Source organism: Penicillium digitatum, chromosome 5 (assembly GCF_016767815.1).
Source record: "Penicillium digitatum chromosome 5, complete sequence".
NCBI lineage: Eukaryota > Fungi > Ascomycota > Eurotiomycetes > Eurotiales > Aspergillaceae > Penicillium > Penicillium digitatum.
This window is the reverse complement of record NC_089388.1, coordinates 110561-133351: the sequence shown is the minus strand read 5'-3', so window position 1 is coordinate 133351 and position 22791 is coordinate 110561. Positions and strand designations below refer to the sequence as shown.

The 22791-nt window shown below is 48.2% G+C and overlaps 8 protein-coding genes across 8 annotated transcripts; 4 read left to right on the top strand and 4 right to left on the bottom strand.

The window, feature by feature from the left end:
- Positions 1-430: 430 nt before the first annotated feature.
- Positions 431-1235, top strand: Pdw03_1274 (Midasin; the record flags this gene model as incomplete). Its single annotated transcript, XM_014679750.2, has 2 exons — positions 431-538; positions 606-1235. 2 exons carry the CDS (start codon positions 431-433, stop codon positions 1233-1235), a joined length of 738 nt encoding a protein of 245 aa, XP_014535236.2.
- A 360-nt stretch (positions 1236-1595) lies between these two features.
- On the bottom strand, positions 1596-3656 carry Pdw03_1273 (MFS peptide transporter, putative; the record flags this gene model as incomplete). The annotated part of the gene is made up of 5 exons (XM_014679751.1): positions 1596-2272; positions 2324-2478; positions 2533-3124; positions 3184-3318; positions 3368-3656. 5 exons carry the CDS (start codon positions 3654-3656, stop codon positions 1596-1598), a joined length of 1848 nt encoding a protein of 615 aa, XP_014535237.1.
- Positions 3657-8088: 4432 nt separating this feature from the next.
- Positions 8089-9792, top strand: Pdw03_1272 (Extracellular lipase, putative; the record flags this gene model as incomplete). The annotated part of the gene is made up of 1 exon (XM_014679752.1): positions 8089-9792. The coding sequence occupies one exon, from the start codon at positions 8089-8091 to the stop codon at positions 9790-9792; it is 1704 nt and encodes a 567-aa protein (XP_014535238.1).
- A 2225-nt stretch (positions 9793-12017) lies between these two features.
- Positions 12018-14420, bottom strand: Pdw03_1271 (Rutin-alpha-L-rhamnosidase; the record flags this gene model as incomplete). Its single annotated transcript, XM_066099861.1, has 8 exons — positions 12018-12701; positions 12753-12993; positions 13242-13404; positions 13450-13678; positions 13727-13835; positions 13888-14003; positions 14054-14092; positions 14148-14420. 8 exons carry the CDS (start codon positions 14418-14420, stop codon positions 12018-12020), a joined length of 1854 nt encoding a protein of 617 aa, XP_065957588.1.
- Positions 14421-15419: 999 nt separating this feature from the next.
- Pdw03_1270 (Six-hairpin glycosidase) lies at positions 15420-17546 on the top strand (the record flags this gene model as incomplete). The annotated part of the gene is made up of 5 exons (XM_014679755.1): positions 15420-15651; positions 15703-15989; positions 16041-16137; positions 16186-16823; positions 16878-17546. The coding sequence occupies 5 exons, from the start codon at positions 15420-15422 to the stop codon at positions 17544-17546; spliced, it is 1923 nt and encodes a 640-aa protein (XP_014535241.1).
- Positions 17547-18086: 540 nt separating this feature from the next.
- Pdw03_1269 (Major facilitator superfamily domain, general substrate transporter) lies at positions 18087-20023 on the bottom strand (the record flags this gene model as incomplete). The annotated part of the gene is made up of 7 exons (XM_014679756.2): positions 18087-18154; positions 18206-18311; positions 18363-19197; positions 19252-19470; positions 19523-19605; positions 19661-19797; positions 19846-20023. The coding sequence occupies 7 exons, from the start codon at positions 20021-20023 to the stop codon at positions 18087-18089; spliced, it is 1626 nt and encodes a 541-aa protein (XP_014535242.2).
- A 517-nt stretch (positions 20024-20540) lies between these two features.
- On the bottom strand, positions 20541-21373 carry Pdw03_1268 (uncharacterized protein; the record flags this gene model as incomplete). The annotated part of the gene is made up of 4 exons (XM_066099860.1): positions 20541-20752; positions 20807-20857; positions 21233-21311; positions 21371-21373. The coding sequence occupies 4 exons, from the start codon at positions 21371-21373 to the stop codon at positions 20541-20543; spliced, it is 345 nt and encodes a 114-aa protein (XP_065957587.1).
- Positions 21374-21509: 136 nt separating this feature from the next.
- Pdw03_1267 (Alkaline phosphatase-like, alpha/beta/alpha) lies at positions 21510-22734 on the top strand (the record flags this gene model as incomplete). Its single annotated transcript, XM_014679757.2, has 4 exons — positions 21510-21596; positions 21666-22152; positions 22207-22328; positions 22384-22734. The coding sequence occupies 4 exons, from the start codon at positions 21510-21512 to the stop codon at positions 22732-22734; spliced, it is 1047 nt and encodes a 348-aa protein (XP_014535243.2).
- Positions 22735-22791: the final 57 nt, after the last annotated feature.

The following is a 22791-nucleotide window of genomic DNA, read 5'->3' as shown; positions in this document are numbered from 1 at the left end:
CTAGGATTCATAGCCGTTAGTCCTATACCGACCGTGCCACAATAACTAGATCCCTAAATTTAATTCAAGAAAAGGCGCTCACTAGCTAGGTTCAATCCCTAGATAGTGCGTATACATCACCTACCGCAGAGATAGTTAAAGGTGCTACAAATGCCATTCTAAAGAAGGCTGGTGAAGATCGGGTTATCGACCAGCGCGGCCCAAAACCTGGTAAAATTTAACTTTCCGGAAATAAATAAGGTTAAACCACAGTGAGGACATAAAAGTTTCGTCAACCCAACCAGGGCCCAGCATGTACCGGGATGATGTAACTCGATGACACCACTTGATATGTCATGACCCGAGCAGCCAAAAGGTGCTACTTGGCCAGTTCTTGTCTCAAGTTTCATCATACCACTGTGCACCGCTAAAATATCTCTTTACCGTGTTGATGCCACCCAAGGAAAAATACAGCGACCCCGAACTCCGCGATGAAATCAAAAAAGAAATCCATAACAGCGACAAGGGCGGGAAACCTGGCCAATGGTCTGCACGAAAGGTGCTCAGCATAACCCCCCCTTCAAATCCCTATATCTCACCCAACATTGCTTCTGACACTCGTATAGGCTCAAATGATGGCATCTGAATACAAAAGGCGCGGAGGCAGCTACAACACTGCAAAGGAAGAAGGTCAGACGGAATCTCAGAAACACCTTGATAACTGGACGAAAGAGGAATGGCAAACGAAGGAGGGGTCTGGTACAGCACGAAAAGATGATGAATCGCGGAAAAGGTACCTTCCCAAGAAGGCCTGGGAGAAGTTGAGTGAAAAGGAAAAGGAGGAGACGGAAGAGAAGAAGGTAGAGGAGTCACAAGGGGGGAAGCAGTTTGTTGGCAATACCACAGAGGCAAAAGAAGCGAGGCGGAAGGCTAGTTCAGGTATCGGGGATGAGGGTCAGAAGGTTGAGAGAGATTCAGAGAAAATTCGACGGAATGGGAAGGCTGGTAAAAAAGGGACGAAAACGAACGAAGAGAAGAATAAGGACAACCAGAAAAATGGTGACGAGAAAGACGACGAGCAAGACGACGAGCAAGACGACGAGCAAGACGACGAGCAAGACGACGAGCAAGACGACGAGCAAGACGACGAAAAGAAAGGAAGAACAGGAATGAAACGCAGTGCAAAGCAGGATGAAGCACCAAAAAAGAAACAAAAAGACAGCGCTAGGATGCAAAGCCTACGGAAGAGAAAGTAATTTGGATTTTTTGGGGTTATAGAGACTAGTAAATGTCTACATTACCTACAACAAGAAGCATGAGATGATTCAAAACAACAAACTACGAACATGATGGAGAAGTCACCAAATAAGAATTAACCAGGGCTGCCCTTGGTACGGTCTTAAAAGAGGCAACAAACCACCCACGACGGCAAAGAACAAAGTCCACGAAAGAACGAAATGGATTAAATGAAATATCAGTCTTACGGGCATTCATGGTCTTGAAACTATATTTATTTATGTTCAGTACCCAACCATGCCAGGATCGAACCATTCATGTATACCATTACTTCATCCTGACACAAGATGTCTCATCTAACGCAAGTGAAAATCCTTTGTTTACTTCCGCTCCTCATCCAAAACCGCCTGGGGAGAGTATGCACTGTCTGGGAGCATATTCATGGCGTCTTCCTGTGCGTCTAACTTGTAATTGGTGACCCAGAATCCAATACCACCAAGGAAGGCGAGGATTGCAACCACAGTGTAGTTCCAGGTCAAGAGAGGATCATCAGCAAGACCAACAAAAGCTTGACCAATGGCAGATGAGAAAGCGTTCATCAGTAGCGAGACAGCCTGCACGAGGGACCGCATGTTCTTCGGGGCCTTAGTGTAGGCATATTCCAGAGAAGTGATGGATGCAAGGATCTCTGAAATACCACCCATAATGTATGTTAGGGCCTGAACCCAAACCGAGATGTTGGTGTGCTCGTGCTTAACTTCCAGACAGTAGTTTGCTTGGTTACCGCAAGGACCCAACTTGTAGATGTAGTGTTGGGTGACCGCGGCAACAACCATACTGAGGGCAGCCACGATGAAACCGGCCGTGATACGCTTCAAGGGGGTGAAGTGGAAACCCATCTTGCGAATACCAGGGTAAACGATGTGATCAAAGATGGGGATGAAGATGATCAGTGCAATGGGATTAAGGTTGTTGATGATATCGTTGGGGACACCACCAAGTTTCATGGTGGCCGCTTGAGATGTCAGGTTGTTCAACATCTGGTTGTAGGCGAGCCCTGGAGATGATCAGTATGTGCGCATGTAGCAGGAAGGATCTTTTCACGTACAGTAAAGGGGGTACCACAAAAATACTCTGCAGGCAAGCAGTCCTCGGCGAACTTCATCAACCCACGCATCATCAAAGTCCATCCACACGGGCTTGTTGACTCCGAGCTGACTGGGCTTGACAGCAGCCCAGATATCGGTACTGGAACTCTTGAACCTACACATGAAAGTCAGCAGGTGTAACACTCAGCATTAGCAGGATGTAGCCTACCATCGCACGGGGTTCAGTGTCCAGTGGCCCTTCATCGCCAACATCGACACTTTGAAAGCTTTGGGGTAAATTGATCCACTAGGAGGAGTGAGGATGTAATGTTTCCTGCAAAGGAGCAACACAGCAGGACATAAGCAAAACATGGCTGTGGGGAGCAGGTACGAGAGCCAGAAACCAACATATCGCTCGGCGTAGACCATGGCGACCTGACCTACAAAAGAACCAATATTGACCATCATGTAGAAGTACATGTAGATACGGGAAACGGTGGCAGAGGGGTCAACAATGACACGTTCACCGCTAGCAAGTGTCTTGACATAAGGCTTGTCCTCGCGATATTGTTCTGCGATCAGGGGGGAGATATTGGCTTTGAAACCACCAGTTCCTATACCCATGATAATAAGGCCAATAGAAAAGCATGCAATCGCTCCGTTGGGGCTATCGATAACTTTGGGAATGGCAGAAATGACGAGAATAGTGTGTCCAATGAGTGCGCAGGCAATCGCGGACATGATGGTGCGGTACCGACCCCACCATTGATCAGCAACCATGGCACCAAAGAGAGGCATGATGTAGGACCAGAAAGAGTTGACTGTGAAAAAATAAGGTACATCAGCATGGAACTTGACGATCAATACCACTTTCACTCACACAACGTCAATCCGGTAGAGGCCTGTTGGCCCATACCCAGAGCTCCGGGGGAATCATTACTCCAGTCGGAAACACCTGGAACTAGGGCACCGGTGGAGGATCCAGCAGGCAAAGGTCGCTGAAGGAAATTGACGACTAATTCAGGTTAGCCATTATTCCTCTCTCAAGGATTGACAGTCCGTACAAACAGCAGTGGTGCCATAGTACGAGAAACGCTCGCACAGTTCCACAAAGGCAACGCTATATGATGCCACGGGTAGATCGCCAGCAACACGGCGTAAAGTGGCAAGTTCTTCCGCGGTAGGAGCGCTCTTATCCACAGAATCACCTTCGATTGACACTTCTCGCAGGGGAGGGGCATTGTCGATGGTCAACTCGTCAACCACTGGGACCTTCTCATTGACACTGATATCGTGTGAGATTGCCTTGGATTTGACAACCTCAACCACATCCATAGGATCGCTGTCATTCATATTGGCGGTTCTGGGATCTACTACAGATATGGGGGGTGAAACAGAAGGAAGAAAGAAAGAAAGAAAGACAGAGACCCTATCGGGGTGATATGCCGAATCAATTATATGGCCCATGGCGTGATTAGCAGAACCGTTTAGCTATGGTTTCACTACTCATTTCCCCCGTTCTCTTATTCTAGAATCCGGGTCAATGTCTGCATTGGGACGCGGCGGATAGCGGATGGCGGACAAGGCAAAATCCATCCATAACCGGAAGAGACCTTGCGTCTTCCAGATTGAGCCTGTTGGAATCTAAATCTCCAATGGGGAGCTTCGGCTTCACCCGGGCTTGACCACTTTTCCTGTACGAGATAAGCAAAGTTCCAGCTGTTCAAAAGCAAAAAAGATCCCGGAAGGCTAATGGGCCAACGAGACTTGGATCGTCCAATCAAACAGCTGATGTGGGCTTAGGCCCCTAACTTGGTATCCACTCTGTATTACTTGGCGTAACCTTAGTGTGGCTTGGCATATGTCTTGGCACGGTTTGGCCGAGTATCTCCCCGCGCCATGCCACTTGGCTGGTAGGGTACATTGTAACCCTGTCTGCTTGGCCACCCTGCCAACCCAATTATAGTAAAGAAAGGCTGAAAATTGAGTGCGATAACTGATATCTTTGATATCCCGCACATGGGCCCAGACCAATCACAGAACTCTTTATCTCAATGGCAACAATGCGGGGGCCTCAACTGATTAGACTCAGAATCAAAGTGCCACTACTCTTTCTCCCCCCCCGGAGAGCTGAGACTATGGTGTGATTAGGCCAGGTATGCCATCTATTACTTGACTCTTTTACAAACTGCATTCGCGCATTGGCAACTTCTTGTACCGTCGGTGTATTGGATTCTTATAACCTCACAAATATCGAGCTGAATACCTGAATACTTATTGGACGCTGCTGATTCCCCTCCTGAGTCTCATGAGATTAGGCATCCTGAGTTAGCTTCCTAATTCCTTCTAGACCATCCAGTATATGCTCAGATATTCCAACGATTATCACATCGCATGTCTGTCTCACTACTGTATGCTGATAATATCCGCACCGAACAGTCGCTACCATCTTGCAAATTTCAAGCTTGGCAACCATCAGAGCCTTGGTGTTTAATATGAATGGCTATCACCCGGCCGACCGCTATGTCTAAAGTGTTCATGGGTGCGATACCAAGAACTCGCGAGGTGCCGTGACACCCACACTCGAAATCCACGGCCGAATCCTCGATCATTGGGAATTTTATCAATTTCGCTGACTCATCGCTCACTTTGGTACATCTGCCGCGTCACAAAGGTCCCATGCAACCAAATTGCAGACATCCTTGCCCGTTTACTCTGCATTGACCATCGGGTCTTTGCGCATTCCAATCAACTCTCTTTTGATTGGACGATAATATCATGGCAGGTTGACTTAGATTACCTGTTTTCTTGAGAGGATATGCGTCCGATCGCGTGACCACGCAGACCAGCATTATTGCATTGTCAGAGTATGATTGGGATTATGCAGGCTTGGTCGCCTTGAAGGGAACGACAAGATCATATGCGCTCCCTGTAAAGTATCTGGCAAATTTCGGGATTTGACCGACAGTCCTGACACCAGGCCCAGATTACCCCATTATTTGATTTCAACTCAGATCGCCGAGATGACTACCTTAATCTTACCCCGTTCGTGCCGACGCACACATGCACTTCTTAGAAGAAAGTCTAATTGACTGCACCGATAGGATCGTGTCGATGAATCTGGTCAGGCAGGTCCCATGCTCGATCTAAATCCGAAAGAACGATTTTCTGTCATCCGATGAAGAGTCGTAATGCAAGGAAAGGACAGTGTCCACGGCCGGACTGTATACCACACAAAGCAACGTGTTAGTTTCTTAAATATCAACCATCATGATAAAAATCCAATCATTGAACCCGTTTTCAGTCGCTCCTTGTCGGTTGACTTTTTTTTCCCGAGTAAATGCTTTTTTCCCGCTTGTGCAGTTCACCATGTTAAGTGGCTAATGCATGGGGAATAAACTACACCTTATACGTTGCCGATGGGGCGAATCCCTGTTTTCATAGTGCCCATATCAAATTTGTCTATCTTGGCTTCGAGAATGGGAAAAGCTTCAAGCAACTCAACGGGTGTCGTTTGCCGCACAAGTTCTGATTGCATCAGCCTGTCAATGAAATCACGGGTGGTATGTTTGCTGAAACTAAGAACGTGATCAACACACCTAAGCCGCGAGAATCACTTCAAACGTTGTGGCAGGGGAAATGAGGGTCGAGAATCGAGCCGGGATTCAATGAATTGCAGGGCAAGTAGATTGTGACTGCCACCAAGGAACGGTACACTTTGCTAATCGATACCGTCGGCTGGCATCATGGTAAATGTCTTCATCTGGAAAAACAACGGCTTGCCTAACAAGCTGGATTGTTGCCAAGTCCCTGTGACGAATTTCCAGTCTTGAAAATGGCAGATTTGACTTTGACTGATATATCTCCATCGCCATGGCCCATTGTGCAAGGGCGTGTCATCCAGTGCTCGACAGTCCGCTCTTGGTCAGGTTATGGCAAGGAAAATGGCCCATCTCCCCTAGATGTTGGACGGTTTCCCCACGACTTCAAACGTGTTCTCACGGAATATTGTACGCAGAAGGGGATATCGTTGCATGAACCAATTCCTAGATCATTCGGATAGTTTCGTAGTTGGAGACAAACAAGTCGAGTTCTTGAGTTTATCACGAGAGAGGAGCCAATATAAACACCTGAAGCATGTGTTATATGTGATAGTATCCAAGTTGAATTTAAGTGAGATGCCACTTTCTTCATGATTTGCCGCTACTCTGGCTGTGTCTCCGGAATGACTGCAGTGCAGTATATAGCGCATGTGAAGCTCACGATTAGACCTCCGCAAAGCCTATGAATGGGCCCGGGAGCCGGGCCCAAAGTCCAACCCTCAGTAGGCTATAGGCCCAACCCTCGAAGCCCAACCCAACCAACAGCCCATCAATGGGGACCCATAAGACCCCCATTAAAGCCCATGATTACGCATGACTAGGTCTTAGCATACATAAAATAGCTGAATAATGACTGTTTTTTACGTATGTTCCGGCCTGTACTCGATATATGCCACTAGCCTATAGACAATACTAGGGATCTCGGTGGCCTAAGTCCGTAAAAGAAGATAAACGTAGTAAACAATCATATCCCATACAACATTGTTTTTCTCTTATCTTCTTATGTTACTTCTATGATCCTACACTATACTATTACCTTACGCTCTTATTGAGGTAAACCGCTAGGGTGGTAGTTCTTGGGATCTAATAGAAATTGATAACGATAGTCTTGAAGACAACAATCACATATTATTAAGCTTAGTTTATCCTTAGTCAACTATGACTTGATTATATACTGTGATATAAGCGATCTTAGCGGCCTAGTGGGCTTTTATCCTAGGCCTTTGGCCCATCGGTGGGTCTGAAGGTAGGGCCCAAAGCCCAGCCCAAAATGGGGCTGGGTTGGGCTTTGGGCTTTTTGGGCTTTGCGGAGGTCTACTCACGATATCCAGAGTTGGCAGAGCATGTGAAAAAAGCCCTATTTTCCCTTATGAATCTCCAAGCCTTTCTTTCCGACTGCGAAGTCGTTTTCCCCTCGCAGCCATCGTATCTTCCGACAGTGAGAGAGCGACTAAGACAGATGTGAGGGCTTTCCCAGGCAACACGACCACTTCACAGTTGCCCTCACCTCAAGCAGACTTGCTGATATAGAAGCAACCTAAGAGGTCAAAATCAAGCCACTGAGTTCACTCGGTGAGATTTCCCAACTTCTCAACACTTTAGCCTAGAAAGGCACACTTGTTCTTTTGAAAGAGCAACCTTGGCTTAGGTCATTGTGGGAATTGGCTAAATCTCCGACGTGCACCCCTTGCATCAATCCAGTGAGGTTGACCAGAGCATTCTTTGTCCGACGTGCATTCCTCTCGGCCACTTGCAACCCTCCTTGTAAATATCCAAGCACAGTGGTTGCATCTTTGTGACCATGCCCTTTACCCCTTCACGATGCCCTGAATGGAAGATATAAGAAAGAGCTCTACACTACACTACATTATCACCGGATCAGTGCAACTGTTGATCTACCGCTTTGAATTACAGCAATGCCTTCTCCACACAATCATCGGCAGGACATACCGAGTGCCAGACGGAAAGTGGAATTCAACTTGAGAGACATTCTCCTGTGCTTCGAGTTATGAAATTGTGAAACATGTCCATCCAGATTTTTGTGGACAAGCAAATTGTGGGAAAACTGACATTTTATCTATATACCCTTCGCTGCCCACTCGACACGAGGATTGCGGGCCACCGGGGAAATACAATTACCGATACGTTGAATCCTCTTCTATCGAAAGTTGAGAATCACCAAAATGACTTGCATTTTGAAACTGATCTTGTTGTCTGTTTTGCCTCTGGTTTGCGCCGTGCCTGCGCAAAAGAAAGCAGCCACAGCTAACCCAACCGTTGTCATTCCCAAGGCCAAGGCCACTGTTGTTGGCTTCACTGGTCTCAACAAGATTGATAAGTTCAATGGCATCCCGTTCGCACTGCCACCAACTGGCCCTCTTCGGTTGAAACCACCTCAACCTATTCAAACTTCCCTTGGGACCATCAAGGCTACGTCTGCTGCAAAGTCCTGCCCGCAATTCCTGTTCAGCACCGACAAAAGAGACATTCCTAGCTCGATAATCGCGAAGCTCACTAATGTTCCAATCTTCCAGGAGATTGCCAATTTTGGCGAGGACTGTTTGACTCTGGATGTGCGTCGTCCGTCTGGAACCAAGTCAAACGCAAAGCTACCGGTGCTGGTCTGGATCTTTGGTGGTGGCTTTGAACAAGGTTCCACCGCAATCTATGATGGATCGAACTTTGTGACAGCTTCTGTAAAGCTGGGGATGCCCGTCATCTTTGTCGCCATGAACTACCGTCTTGGAGGGTTCGGGTTTTTGCCCGGCGCAGAGATCCAGAAAGATCGGTCCGCCAATCTAGGACTTCTGGATCAGCGTCTTGCTTTACAATGGGTCGCAGACAACATTGCCGCATTTGGGGGAGATCCATCCAAGGTCACCATTTGGGGTGAATCTGCTGGCGCCATCTCCGTGTTTGACCAGATGGCCATGTATGATGGCGATCATACGTACAACGGTGCACCACTTTTCCGCGGTGCCATCATGAACTCTGGCAGCATGGTACCTGCAAATCCGGTCAATGGCACGAAAGGCCAAGCTGTGTATGATACTGTCGTTAAGAACGCTGGCTGCCGCGGCGCCAATGATACGCTCGAATGTTTACGCGAACTGGATTATACCAAATTTCTCAACGCTGCCAACTCGGTCCCGGGCATCTTGGGTTATAATTCGGTCGCTGAGTCGTATTTACCTCGCCCAGATGGCACGGTCTTGACTGAATCACCGGACCAACTAGTCCTCCAGGGCAAATATGCCCCGGTGCCATTCATTGTCGGCGACCAAGAAGATGAGGGGACTATCTTTGCTCTATTTCAAAGCAACTTGACAACAACCGATCAAGTCGTGGATTATCTACAGAACCTATTCTTTTTTGATGCCTCGCGACAACAGCTTACAGATCTCGTTGCCACCTATCACGATTTCAAAGAGGACGGCTCACCCTTCCGCACGGGATCCCTTTATAACTGGTACCCACAATATAAACGACTGGCAGCCATCCTGGGCGATCTAACCTTTACCCTCACCCGCCGGGGTTTCTTAAGCTACACCCAGAAAGCGAAACCAGATGTTCCCTCTTGGTCCTACCTGTCATCTTACGACCGTGGCATTCCCTTCCTGGGAACCTTCCACGGATCCGATGTTGTCCAGGTGTTATATGGGATCCTGCCAAACTACGGATCTAAATCTTTGCATTCATACTTCCTGTCGTTTGCGTATGAACAGGACCCAAATGCAAATGCTGGAGATTATATGGAGTGGCCACCATGGGGTAACAATCAGTCGCTGATGAATTTCTTCATTGATCATGGTGCCCTCTTGCCGGATACCTTTCGTCAGGATAGCTATGAGCAGATTATGGCGGATCCTGCTGCCTTCCACATTTGAATGGGAATGCAAATGTGTCTGATCCCAATTTTGATGAAGTATGATTATATGAATTGAACGATACGTGGGCTAGCTAGAACAATTTTTGTGGGGGGGGGGGGGGGATTTAGACTTGTTCTGCAGGGGTGCGCTTTTTAAAAGATGGGTAACCGGCCCTTACATTTTTTTACAAAAATTACAACATACAAACCCTCGCAAGCGATATTTTTTTGAAAAAAAAATTTCAGGGGCCGGTTATTTGCAATACATCACCTAAATGCAAGTTTTTTTTTTTTCACATTTTTCTCTTTTACTTTGATCGTCAACCACACCACCAAGAATGCCTAAAACCAATAAAGACATAGAGAAACAGCTTCAGCTTGCTCTCGATTCTCTATCTGAGCAGACAAAGCCCAATATCACGAAAACTGCGCGAGAATTCGCGGTTCCTATGCACCGACTACGCCGGCGATGGAAAGGTGGAAAATCCCTTTTTCAACGAGCACCTAATGGTAGGAAGCTCAATCCTGAACAAGAGCAGGCTTTATGTGATTATATTGATTACTTTGACACGGTCGGAGCATCGATAAACCGACGCCAAATTGCTATTGCTGCCGATTCAATTCTTGAGAATGACCATACCGATCCCACTACGCCTGCTCCACAAATTGGTGCCCACTGGCTACCACGTTTCCTGAAAAGACACCCTGAGTACTATGTACGACGCCGGCGAGCTCTTGATATCGAAAGAGCTACTGCACTTGATAAATCAGTGGTTGAAAGGTGGTTTGAAGACTACAAGCAAGTTATCACTGAGCATGGGATTTGCCAACAAGACATCTACAATTTCGACGAAACCGGCTTTCAAATTGGTGTTGGACGAGACCAATTTATCATTACAAGGCACCCAAAAAAGAAGCCATGTAACGGCTCAGTTACCAATCGAGAGTCTGTTACAGTTTTGGAGGCTGTTTCAGCAGATGGTTTTGTCTGCCCGCCGCTTATAGTTCTAAGCGCTAGGCAGGTATTACTACCCTGGTTTGACGCCATTGATAGCGATGAGCATCTAGCTGTAACCGATACCGGTTATATCAATGATACTTTAGCATATCAATGGATTCAGCTATTCCATAAGTGGACAATTGGCCGTACAATTGGTACAAAAAGGCTTGTTTTATGTGACCGTTTTGGATCACATTTAACACGCCAATTTATACAATTTTGTGAGAAGAACAACATCATATTGTTCTTCTTACTCTCGCATACTAGCCATATACTACAACCTCTCGATGTCGGCGTGTTAAGCGTGTATAAGCACTGGCATAGTGAGGCTGTTGAAGCGGCTACAATGACTGGATGCCGCACTTTTTCGAAGGATGAATTCCTATACGCAATTGGCGAAATTAGGCGTAAAACCTTCCGGCCACATACTATTAAGCTTGGGTTTAAATTAACTGGCCTTTGGCCTATTAATTCCAAGCTGATTACCGATGAATTAGAGTCATACGATCCATTCGATGACAATTCACCCCAGTCAAATACACCTTCAATTGCCTCCCAAAATACCGAGTTTAGTACGCCAAAAACCGCTGAAAGGATTCGAAGGATTAGCTACCGGCTAAACCAATACGATCCTACCACACAGCGCTTTAAAGAAGGGCTTGCAAAGCTTGCAAAGCTTGCAAAGGGGACTGAAGCGCAGGTTATACTAGCTCTCCAGCTACAGCGGGAGTTCGACCAAACACAAGCTATTATGGGGGCACGCCATGCTAGGTATGACACTTCTCGCCGTCATATACCGATCACCGGTATCATCAATTCCACCCAAGTCAAAGAAATGAAGTATAAAGAATACAAATTGAGTGAAAAAGCCCATCAAGACAAAACGAGGCGGAAGTGGAAGAAGGTGTTGATCGAAATCAGGAAGCACGGACGAGCCAAGAAACGCCGGGGAGATTGAATTGAATTTGTATTCTAGTATTAAATTGGTCAGTGAATTTGTTTCTTATTTTTAATTAATTTAATTACTATGTTGTAGGGTGGTAAATGGCGGTTAAAAAAAAAGGAAAAAAAAAACTTGCATTTAGGTGGTGTATTGCAAATAGGTGGCAGACCCTCGCTTGCGATGGTCCGTATTTTTTGAAAAAAAATTTCAGGGGCCGGTTAGTTGTCAGTGAGAGTTACAAATTTTGAGGCGTGAATTTATCTCCAAGCAAAGTCTATCCTCAGCATCACTTTTCAGGTTTTTATTTCCAGCTCGCTGTCACAGTGGCCGTAGTTCCAGAACACCCAGTTGGCACCGTATACGACCGGTTGGGATCGCTTTCCCACATCACAGTTGAAGATCTGATCGTCTTCTTAAGGAATTTATACTGGAATGTTGTTCCGACGGGCAGGATGATAGTCGCTTCCCACAAGGGATTGAAAGAAGTGTAGCTGCTTGCAGACAGTGCGATGGCTTTGCTCGTGTCCCAGGTGCCAAGTGGGCGGATTGACCCGGAGATGTAGATCTCCTGGCCATAAGAAGTAGTCACAACCTCTTTGAATAGAACCGGCAGGGCAGTGGCTTGGATGCACCTCGCCCCCGTAGTGGTTGTCGTCGTAGCAATGGTCTGAGTTGTGGTGGTAGCTGTAGCACTGGGGATGGATACGCCGCATAGCCCGTTATTGCTCATGGAGGATGCAAAAATAAGAACCCGTGGTAGTCCGCATGCCATTGACACGGCGATTTTACCGCTGGAATCCACCGTTATAAACGTGCAGGTGTACAACTCTATCAGCTTCGCACCTGATGAATACCCGCTGCCACTTAAAGACAATGTGTAGGAGGGTCCGGATGACCCGGCATTGGAAAGAATCGTTATGACTGGCGAGCTGTCCGATCCCTTCTTCATGGCGAGTGTATGGTTGTCTTGATAGAAGGGCACATTCTTAGAATGTGTCAGCGTGCCTCACCAGAATAGCTTTAAAATAATCCGTACCTTGGTCGTAAGATAGCTGGGGTCTGCTGCAACCGCCGCTTTGCGGATGTCATTCGTGATTGCGATATATTGATATAACTCTGCGGTAGTGGAGTATCCCGACAGCCAGATAGCTTCGCGGTTTTCTGGGTCATTTGCACCACTATAGTGTTGTTCCTGGCCGGAGTATACAATGGGAATGCCGTCTGAAAAAAAGATGAACGAGATTACATTCTTGGCCTGTGAGTAGTCGCTAGTGTAGCTATGAGAGAATGTAGTTAGTGTCATGTATTTCGGAGAAGATAGAATATCTCACCTTGGAAAACGTGGGTTATCGTGATTCTCGATGAAATTACCCAGCAGGGTTGGATCTGCACATTTAGATGCTACAATACCAATCATGTTGTATAAATCGCTAATGCTACCGCTAGAAGATTGGAATGCACGTAGAAGTGGATAATAGCTAGATGGTTAGTTTCTCTCTATGAAGCCGGATGGCAGTCATCTCACATGGGATAGTTCAAGATACCGTCAATGTACTTCTGGTAGTCGCAGGTGTAAGCTGGATCTCCATCGAAGACCTCTCCGACAGCATAGATGCCTGCAGCAGCATTGAATCCAGGCCAGAAAGACTTCTGGATATGCTTCACGGTATCGACGCGTAATCCATCAACTGACAATGTTAGGCCGGATTTTTGACATGAATTATTAGACTTACTGGAGTAAACTGACACTAAATCCCCAATCCAATTGTTCAAGAGTGTCTGCACTGAGCTCTGGAGTGTGTCGAGATCGGGGAGCGATACAGTGGTATCGCCAAGCCAACAATTCTCGACGTCGGATTGATTGTTATAGTTACTGATCAAGCAGTAAGGATGGAAGTAAGACGAAGAACTGAAGGGAGTGAAGACACTGTAATCCACAGTGTTTCCAGCTCCAGCGTATCCCTATTGGCTTATTAGAAAGATTCCACCTAATTGTTCAAGATAATGTACCATATGGTTTGCCACAACGTCAACCATGAGATACATGCCTCGCTCGTGCAGTGCCTCTGAGAGTGCCAAGAGATCATCAGACGTGCCATGGTTTGGATTGACATTGTATCTAGTTAAGACAATGAGCAAAACTCTCGGAATCAACCGTTTAATACCCGTACATATCTTGCTGCCAGTACCCATGATAGGACATACCATCGCCGGTGTTTTGCGGGAGCTGTTTTGTTACTGGAGTGATCCAAATGGCTGTAAAGCCCATTCCCTGGATATAATCCAACTGGTAGTCAAGTCAGTATAGGCAGTTTGTACGGAGGATTTGACGCATACTTGGTTGATAATACCCTGCCAACTGCCACCGCAATAAATCTAGTACGCGTTATGAGTGCATCGATCGAAAATCCACGCCAAAAAATGTGCATACTCTGTCATAAACGTTGCAACTAGCAGTTAATGAATTGTCGCTGCGTCCGAAGCGATCAGTCAACAGGAAATAGATTGATTGACTGCGCCATTCCGTGGGGGTCAGGCCCATAGCCGTCTGCCATAGTAGTGTGGTTGCTATGAATGTGAGGCTCTTCAGGTTTGCAGCCATGAGCAAAGCAGGACTGATTGTGTTATCGAGGATGTGGTTCTTGGATAAACCAACCGGGGGAGCAGTCAGACCTGATTTATGTTGTATAGCTTCTACTTGCATGCTGCACATGACCGCCATATCATCCGGATCAGCAAAAGATGGACCTTTGTTTGGAAATCCGAAATCGAAAAAGCCATTCATAGTTCCAATCCAATCGGTTAGACGCACCAGACGTAAAAATTTCAAATTCCTTGAAGTCTACTCCGGTGGACCGAGATATCAAGTCAATGCACCGAGGGAAAAGCTGATAATTCTCCGGCAAAAGAGGCAGCTCCGAAGCTGCAGGATACTTGTCACACTAGGTCCTGCACCAGTCTTAAAGAGGTCCATCTCTCCGGAGCTTTGCCCATCTGCGGGATTGGGTACAGTCCCACATCTCCAGAACAACCTGGAAGACAAGAAAGCAAGCAAGGTCGTATCAATCTCACAAGTCACTCATTTCTCGCCGAAAAGAACGTTTCAAGTCAGGCCTAGCGTGTTGACGGAGATAATTCAACGGGCTGATTGGTCGCCATCAGCCAGCCCCCCCCCCGGACTCCGCGGTCAAGGATGACCGGGGGTAGAGATTCAACGGGGTCAAATGCCAGAGATAAAGACTGGGAATCTTCTTGAGGGTAACTAACGTGCGAATCTGAGCGATTGAGGTGGAGATCAATAATCGGAAAATAAGACCTCACATGTGTCTCGGGAGATGTTCGACCCGCCTGCTGAAGAGAGACACGACCTTGAAACTTGCAGAATCCAGAATGAAGCTCTTCAATAGCGCTATAATCAGATCCCAAGCTAACGGTGAAGCAGGGAAATGCCGATGTTCTTTTCTAACAGCATTTCTCCGAGACTCCCGGAGCCCATTTCTTCTGCAATAGTGTAGTATCATGCAGTATCATGCAATATCATGCACGCTCCATGCAAGTTCCACGCAAGTGCATCAATCCATTTAGGAGTTGCGACCGAGTGCATTTTCAGTAGCTCAAGTCCTCTGCATTACCTGCCCGCCCCTATAAAAAGCACGTTTGACCTCCACGATGATACCAAACCAACTTACCTCCTAACCCCATCATGGTTCGATTTTTTTGGGCTGCGCTTTGGGCGCTTACTCTTGGCCAGGTCGTCATGGCCGTGCAACAGATATTGGCCCCTCGTGCGACAGGAAGTTTGGATATCTGGTTGGCGACTGAACGCGTGGTGGCAAGGCAGGGTATTCTGAATAACATCGGATCGGCTGGTGCCTATGCTGCGAATGCAAAGCCAGGCATTGTAGTCGCCAGCCCGAGTACCTCTAACCCTAATTGTAAGCTATCACGCAGCTGTTAGTCAAACTGAAAACTAACTGAGTCTATAGATTATTATACTTGGACTCGAGACTCGGCCCTGGTGTTCAAAACTTTGATCGATCTGTTCAAGAACGGCGACAGCGCTTTGCTAGATGTGATTGAAGAATACATCAATGCGCAGGCCTACATACAGACGGTGTCAAATCCCTCTGGAGATCTTTCGGGTGGCGGTGGATTGGGCGAGCCCAAGTTCAATACCGATGAGACAGCTTTCACAGGCTCTTGGGGTCGCCCCCAGCGTGATGGACCAGCCTTGCGAGCCACTGCATTGATTTCGTTTGGCCAATGGCTTATGGTATGAATTTTGAATCATTTCGCGTTACCACGGCTTGACTCATCCACTTAGGATAATGGATACACCACCTATGCGACCAACATTGTCTGGCCCATTGTACGCAACGATCTCTCCTATGTTGCCCAGTACTGGAATCAGACCGGATTTGGTAAGTGTACCTTGGATTGTAGTGATGCACATTGCTGACCCCCTAGAGATCTCTGGGAGGAAGTTTCCGGCTCGTCATTCTTTACCATCGCGGCTCAGCACCGCGCCTTGGTGGAGGGAAGCACGTTCGCAAGGCAAGTCGGGGTTTCATGTTCGTCCTGTGACTCTCAGGCTCCGCAGGTCTTATGCTTCTTACAATCCTTCTGGACTGGATCCTACATTCTGGCCAACTTTGGTGGTGGCCGCTCTGGCAAAGACGCCAACACCCTGCTTGGCAGTATTCAAACCTTTGACCCGGAGGCAGGATGTGATGACACCACGTTCCAGCCTTGCTCAGCTCGTGCACTCGCGAACCACAAAGTTGTGACTGATTCATTCCGGTCGGTCTACTCTCTCAACTCTGGTATCGCTGCGGGCAAGGCTGTGTCTGTTGGTCGATACCCAGAGGACTCCTACTACAATGGTAATCCTTGGTACCTGTGCACTTTGGCTGCAGCCGAGCAGTTGTATGATGCTATATACACGTGGAACCAGATCGGTTCTTTGACAATCACATCTGTCTCTTTGAGCTTCTTCAAGGATCTGTACAGCTCCGCTGCGCCTGGTACCTACTCCTCTTCTAGTGATACGTACGCCTCGATCGTGAGTGCTGTCAAGACATATGCAGATGGATACGTTCGTGTTGTGGTATGGTGCGAAACACTATCTCTTGTGGGCTACCCCGACTGACATATATCCCAGGAAACATACGCTCCCTCCAGTGGCTCCTTGTCCGAGCAATTCTCCAGGTCCGATGGCTCGCAACTCTCAGCCCGTGACCTGACCTGGTCCTACGCAGCCCTACTTACCGCCAACGAACGTCGGAATGCCATCGTTCCTGCACCATGGGGTGAAACTTCTGCCAGCAGCGTTCCTGGACAATGTCAATATACGTCGGCTGTTGGTACTTTCAGCAGTGCCACCAACACTGCCTGGCCCAGCACTTTGACGAGTGGGTCAGGCAGCGGAACTACGACCGGATCAGGCGGTGCAACTACCACCAAGACGACTCCTGCCACGAAGACTACCTCAACGATAACATCTTGCACCACGCCAACTGCTGTTGCAGTGACCTTCAACGTGATTGCCACTACTTTATATGGCCAAAACATCAAGCTTGCTGGATCTATCTCTGAGCTTGGCTCTTGGTCCCCAAGCAGTGCTATTGCGCTGAGCGCTTCTTCATACACTACCAGCAACCATCTATGGTTCGTGACTGTGACTCTTCCAGCGGGCATTAGCTTCACCTATAAGTTTATTCGGGTAGTGAGTGATGGAACGATTACGTGGGAGAGTGACCCGAACCTGTCGTATACTGTTCCCGCCACCTGTGGTGCCACAGCTGTGACGGTTAACAATACCTGGAGGTGACAACGCCCATTGAATGGATCCAAGATAGTGGGAACGAGAAGTTTCGCCCTCTTACCTTCTCCCTGCTATGGTAGGCTTTGAGCTTAGACTCCTCTGCTGCCGATCGTGGTTGGGTCGTTCTATCGGACTAGAATAGTAGCATGACAGTAATTATTTATTGAAGCATTACCTCGACCATAACTAAGGCAGGCATGAACTGTAAGCAATCGGTTCTTGCATAGAGTAGGAGATTTGATGAGATGCTTACCCGTTGGTCATTGCATGCCTATGTGCCATGATATTCAAAGGGAGATCTACCCTAGCAGGTAGTCTCTTCATGTTGGCAAAATACAGTTCCGAAATCCTATACACCAAGTGCATTGGGTGCGCAGTTTAGACCTGGGACATATGTGAAACAGATGACAGGCCAGAAGAACCGCGAGGGAAAAATGGCGGTTAACGTGATCCTTTTTGATTATTGCTCTCTCTTGTTATGCATTCTCTGACTATATTTGATCTGTTTATAACCACACCGAAGATGGTCCGATGTTATAGTGAAGTCTAGATTTGATGGCGCACAATAAAAAGCCCAGTGAATGACGCCAAAAGCGAACAACCAAGGGAAAAAACTGCAGCATGTTAGTGGAAAATGCCCAATTTAAGAAAATTAGCCAACTCACGATACGTATGCTTGAGTCCCGAAATATAGCAAGCCACCACAATCTCTCGTAGCTGGCCACTTAGTTGCGCGATATAATTGGTATCCGCCATCGCACGTTGAATAACCTAAAAACATTAGCACAAAGGCGTGAAAGTCCTTAACAAGAAAGGACTCACCTTCTCAGACCCAGGCCCGTGAACATTGAGCCTTAGCTGCCGCTGGAACTCCATCCCCAGAACAGAATTGGATGTAGTCACACCAGCCGTCATGGAGAATCCTGCAACAAGCATATATCCCGCCGTCGCCATGGCGATATCCTCCGCCGGTAGCATTGCAGACATGGCAATAAATGAGGACGCTCCTGCGATACCTGTCCCAAATCCGCCGGGGAAAATAAATAGTGACTCCCAGAAGCCGCTGTGTCCATCCCAGCGGAGGTAGAGGAGGACATAGGAAATGCCGGCAACCAGGCCCGCGAGGACGAGGAGGATTTTGAACTGTCCTGTGCGCCGGATCAAAGTTCCTGCAAGTAGTCCGCCAAGAGTGTTTCCCACCACTGCTGGAATGAGATGCACGCCCGCCGCCGTCATTGATGCGCGCTGGGTGACTTGGAAATAGAGGGGGACGGAGAACATTAATCCCAGTTGCGCGGTTACCTGGAGTGCGCCGATGATGTATGCCATGGCGACGTTTGTGCGTCGCAGAATGCGAAGGTTGAATATCGGTTCGCGAGCAACGTAAGCTTCCACAAGCACAAAGGCGATTAGGAGTGAGACTCCGCCGCTGGCTAAAAGGAGTGTCCACCATGATCTCCATGGAAAGGATTTCCCGCCTTGGTCGAGCAGTGTGGTCATGGCGACAATAGACGAGCCTATTAGTGCCGTTCCGAGGAAATCAACTTTGGCAAGTTTGTTTTCCTTGGAGGTGGCTTGTGGCTTCTCACCGACATGCAGTTTCATGATCACAAGAACGGCAGCCAAAGCGAGGAACGGAGCTTGAAGGATGAACAACCTAGAGAGTTTAGATTCGATAGTAGATGCAGCTGTCAGATCAGTCTCGACTCACCATCTCCATCCGATTGTATCGCTCAGCCAACCGCCCCATGGACCCCCGAGACTGCGTCCAAATGTCATAGCGATATTCACATATGATCTCCAAGCAGCGACCTCGCGTTTGGGCACGATGTCTGTGATGATGATGGAGCTGATCGTCATGATTCCTGCACCGCCCATTCCGCTGATCGTGCGACCACAAACCACCACCCACATCTTGGTTCCGAGGCCACTATGTGTGATCAGAATTGTTGTTCTGGCCGCTAGATAAGGACTTTCCCTACCTCATTAAACAGCCAACTGCAAATAACAGATATGAGAGCAGCAACATAGGCTTGCGGCCGTAGATATCACTCAATTTTCCGTACTAAACGACAGTGAGACCTTGGGACATCTCCGATGCGGTGTTGATGCTGACTCACCATTGGTTGTGCAGCACAAACACCCAGTGTATATCCCGTCGAGAGCCAACTAGCGTCGCGTAGACGGTTGAACTCGGAGGAGATGCGGCCCGCCGCGGCCATGACCAGTGTCGCATCGGCATTGGAAACAAATTCACCTACATTCGATTAGATCTTCCGTCATCGTGTATGACGATATCTCTTACCGAGCAGAAGCACCGCGATAATCGTTCCAACACCGGCCACCGCCTTGAGCTCAGTCTCCGTGTCAGGTCGCGGGAGTAATGGACTCTCTTCGTCTTGAGTATGGCTATCCGGATCATTGCCCTGGGACACAATGGTACCTGGGGGTACCGACTCCACCGTGTCGCTTTCTATCGCCATCTTCTCAAAACGAAATAAAAAGAGATCGATGTGGAGTGGACGTGAGAGGCATAATTAATTGCCTCTTTGAAGCCCAGGTGTGCTCATTGGAGTTGTAAAGCACGCCATCAGATAGGGATCCACTTTCATCGACATTTGGAAACAGAAATCGATCTCGAATCTCCGTGTCTTGGGCTCTTCGTTCTTTGCAGATTTTCGCTGTGACGTCTGAAACCAGTAAGGCCTAGTAGATGAGATGAGAAGAGAAGGACCTGGGCTTGAAGATGGGATTACATAAGACGCCTTGCTTATCTAAGGTCTTTGACTCTCCTCGAATGTCTCCCCAGGGAGATTTCCATCGTCTGTACCCTGTCCCTTGACCGTTGACCGTTGACCCGATCATTTGATAGAGAACCAACTCAGAACTTCTGCTTTCAGACATCACCTTGTGTAGAGATGTCCTTGCAGAATCCAGTGGTCGTGACGTATGGAAACAGGGGAACTATATGGCACTTTGATAGAAGTGCTGAAAAGCCATTCACTTTTTGAGACTCTCATCCACGATCAGACTACTCCGTACAACATAGAGAGATGCATCGAACCCCAGGAAGCAACCCGATGGACAAGAGAAAGAGTTGTTCAAATTCACCTGAAGACCGGAAGCTCCCCGGGAGATCGGCCCCACTGGATCGCCATTGAAGCCATCGATGGCATCATCGTCTCCATGGAGAGCTTTGGATTCGTTTGGGACTTTTGCATCAACTCAGCTTCATCTTTCTCGTTGGGAAAAATGAGATTACTCACTGCCCTTGCCGGCCTCATCGCGGGGGTCACTGCTCTCACTCCCCAATCCAACTTGCCATCAGCCCAATCTATCCTGAAAGACAGTCAAGCACAATCGCGCAAACCAAATATCCTCTTGGTGATCACCGACGACCAAGACCTCCAACTGGATTCCATATCCTATACCCCCCTGATCTCAAAACACATTCGCGACCAGGGCACTTTTTTCCGCAACCATTTTGTCACCACAGCCCTGTGCTGTCCGTCGCGCGTGAGTCTGTGGACCGGTCGCCAGGCACACAACACCAATGTAACCGATGTTAATCCGCCCTACGGTGGATATCCCAAATTTGTCGAGCGCGGGTTCAATGATGATTTCCTCCCGCTCTGGCTGCAAGGGGCGGGCTATGATACGTATTACACTGGCAAAATGTTCAACGCACATACCGTAGACAACTACCATAGCCCGCACATCAATGGGTTCAATGGATCGGATTTCCTTCTCGATCCTTATACGTATTCGTACCTTAATTCGACTTATCAGCGAAACCACGAACCACCGGTCAGCCATGAGGGTGAACATACCATCGACGTGATCACGGGAAAAGCACTGGGCTTCCTCGATGATGCCTTGGCCGGGGAGAGGCCCTTCTTCCTGGCGGTGTCGCCCGTCGCGCCGCACTCAAATATTGACCCCGGCAATGTCGCTTCAGGGAAGACCTACATGTCTGCACCCATCCCCCTCCAACGACACACGCATTTATTCCAGGATGTCACGGTGCCTCGCACGGCAAATTTCAATCCGGACCAGGTAAGTGCAGCCTTGATTGAAAGGAACGTGGCTCGGAGGGTTCATTCCGACTGATCTTGTCTTGCGCAGCCAAGTGGAGTCAGCTGGGTTCATGATCTGCCTCTGCAGAATCAATCGGTGGTCGACTACCACGATCACTTTTATCGTTCCCGTCTGCGCGCCCTTCAAGGTGTGGATGAATTAGTGGATGGGCTTGTCACTCGCCTTGAAAAGAGTGGTCAGCTGGATCATACGTATATCATCTATACCTCGGATAATGGGTTCCACATTGGCCAGCACAGACTGCCACCCGGGAAGACTTGCGGGTTTGAGGAGGATATTCGGGTCCCCTTGTTCATTCGGGGCCCTGGAGTTGCCAAGGGAGATGTACAGGATGCGGTGACTACTCATGTGGACTTGGCACCGACCTTGTTCCATCTTGCGGGTATTCCGACCAGGGATGATTTCGATGGTACAGCCATTCCTGTGATGCCCGGGTTTGGTGGTGAGCGGCATGAACATGTGACCGTGGAATATTGGGGTTCTGCGGTGGTCGAAGGTGCTTATAGTGGTCTTGGTCAGTCCCGGGCAACCTTGTGGTCCGGAATACGTGATGCTAATTCCAAGGCAGGCCCCGGAGGCTCGACCCTCATCCCGAACAACACCTACAAATCCGTGCGCTTGCTTGGAGAAGGCTACAATCTGTACTACTCGGTCTGGTGCAACAATGAACACGAACTGTACGATCTCTCGGTGAGTAAATGATACCTTGGGTTTGGATCATCGCAAGGACTAATCCATTTGCAAGACCGATCCGTACCAGCTGAACAATCTGTACCCGACGACATTCCAGGGGGACTGTGAGGCTCCCCACATTCTCGGTCGCACCTTATCCCAGACTCTCAGTCGACTCGACGCTCTTTTGATGGTCCTCAAGTCGTGTCAGGGTATGACTTGCATCGAGCCTTGGGATGTTCTCCAACCGGTAGACCCAGTGAGTACGCTCAAAGATGCTTTACATCCACAATATGATGGCTTCTATGGCGCACAGCCTCGGGTCTCCTTTGACTGGTGTGATGCGGGATACATCGTGGACGCCGAAGGTCCCCAAGTGCCGTTAACTAGTCGATATGGCGTGTCTTGGGATGTATGGGTATAAGAAGCTGGATGTTTGAGATTGTAAAACGGGGAGCCACGATCGTATCCACTTCGTTCC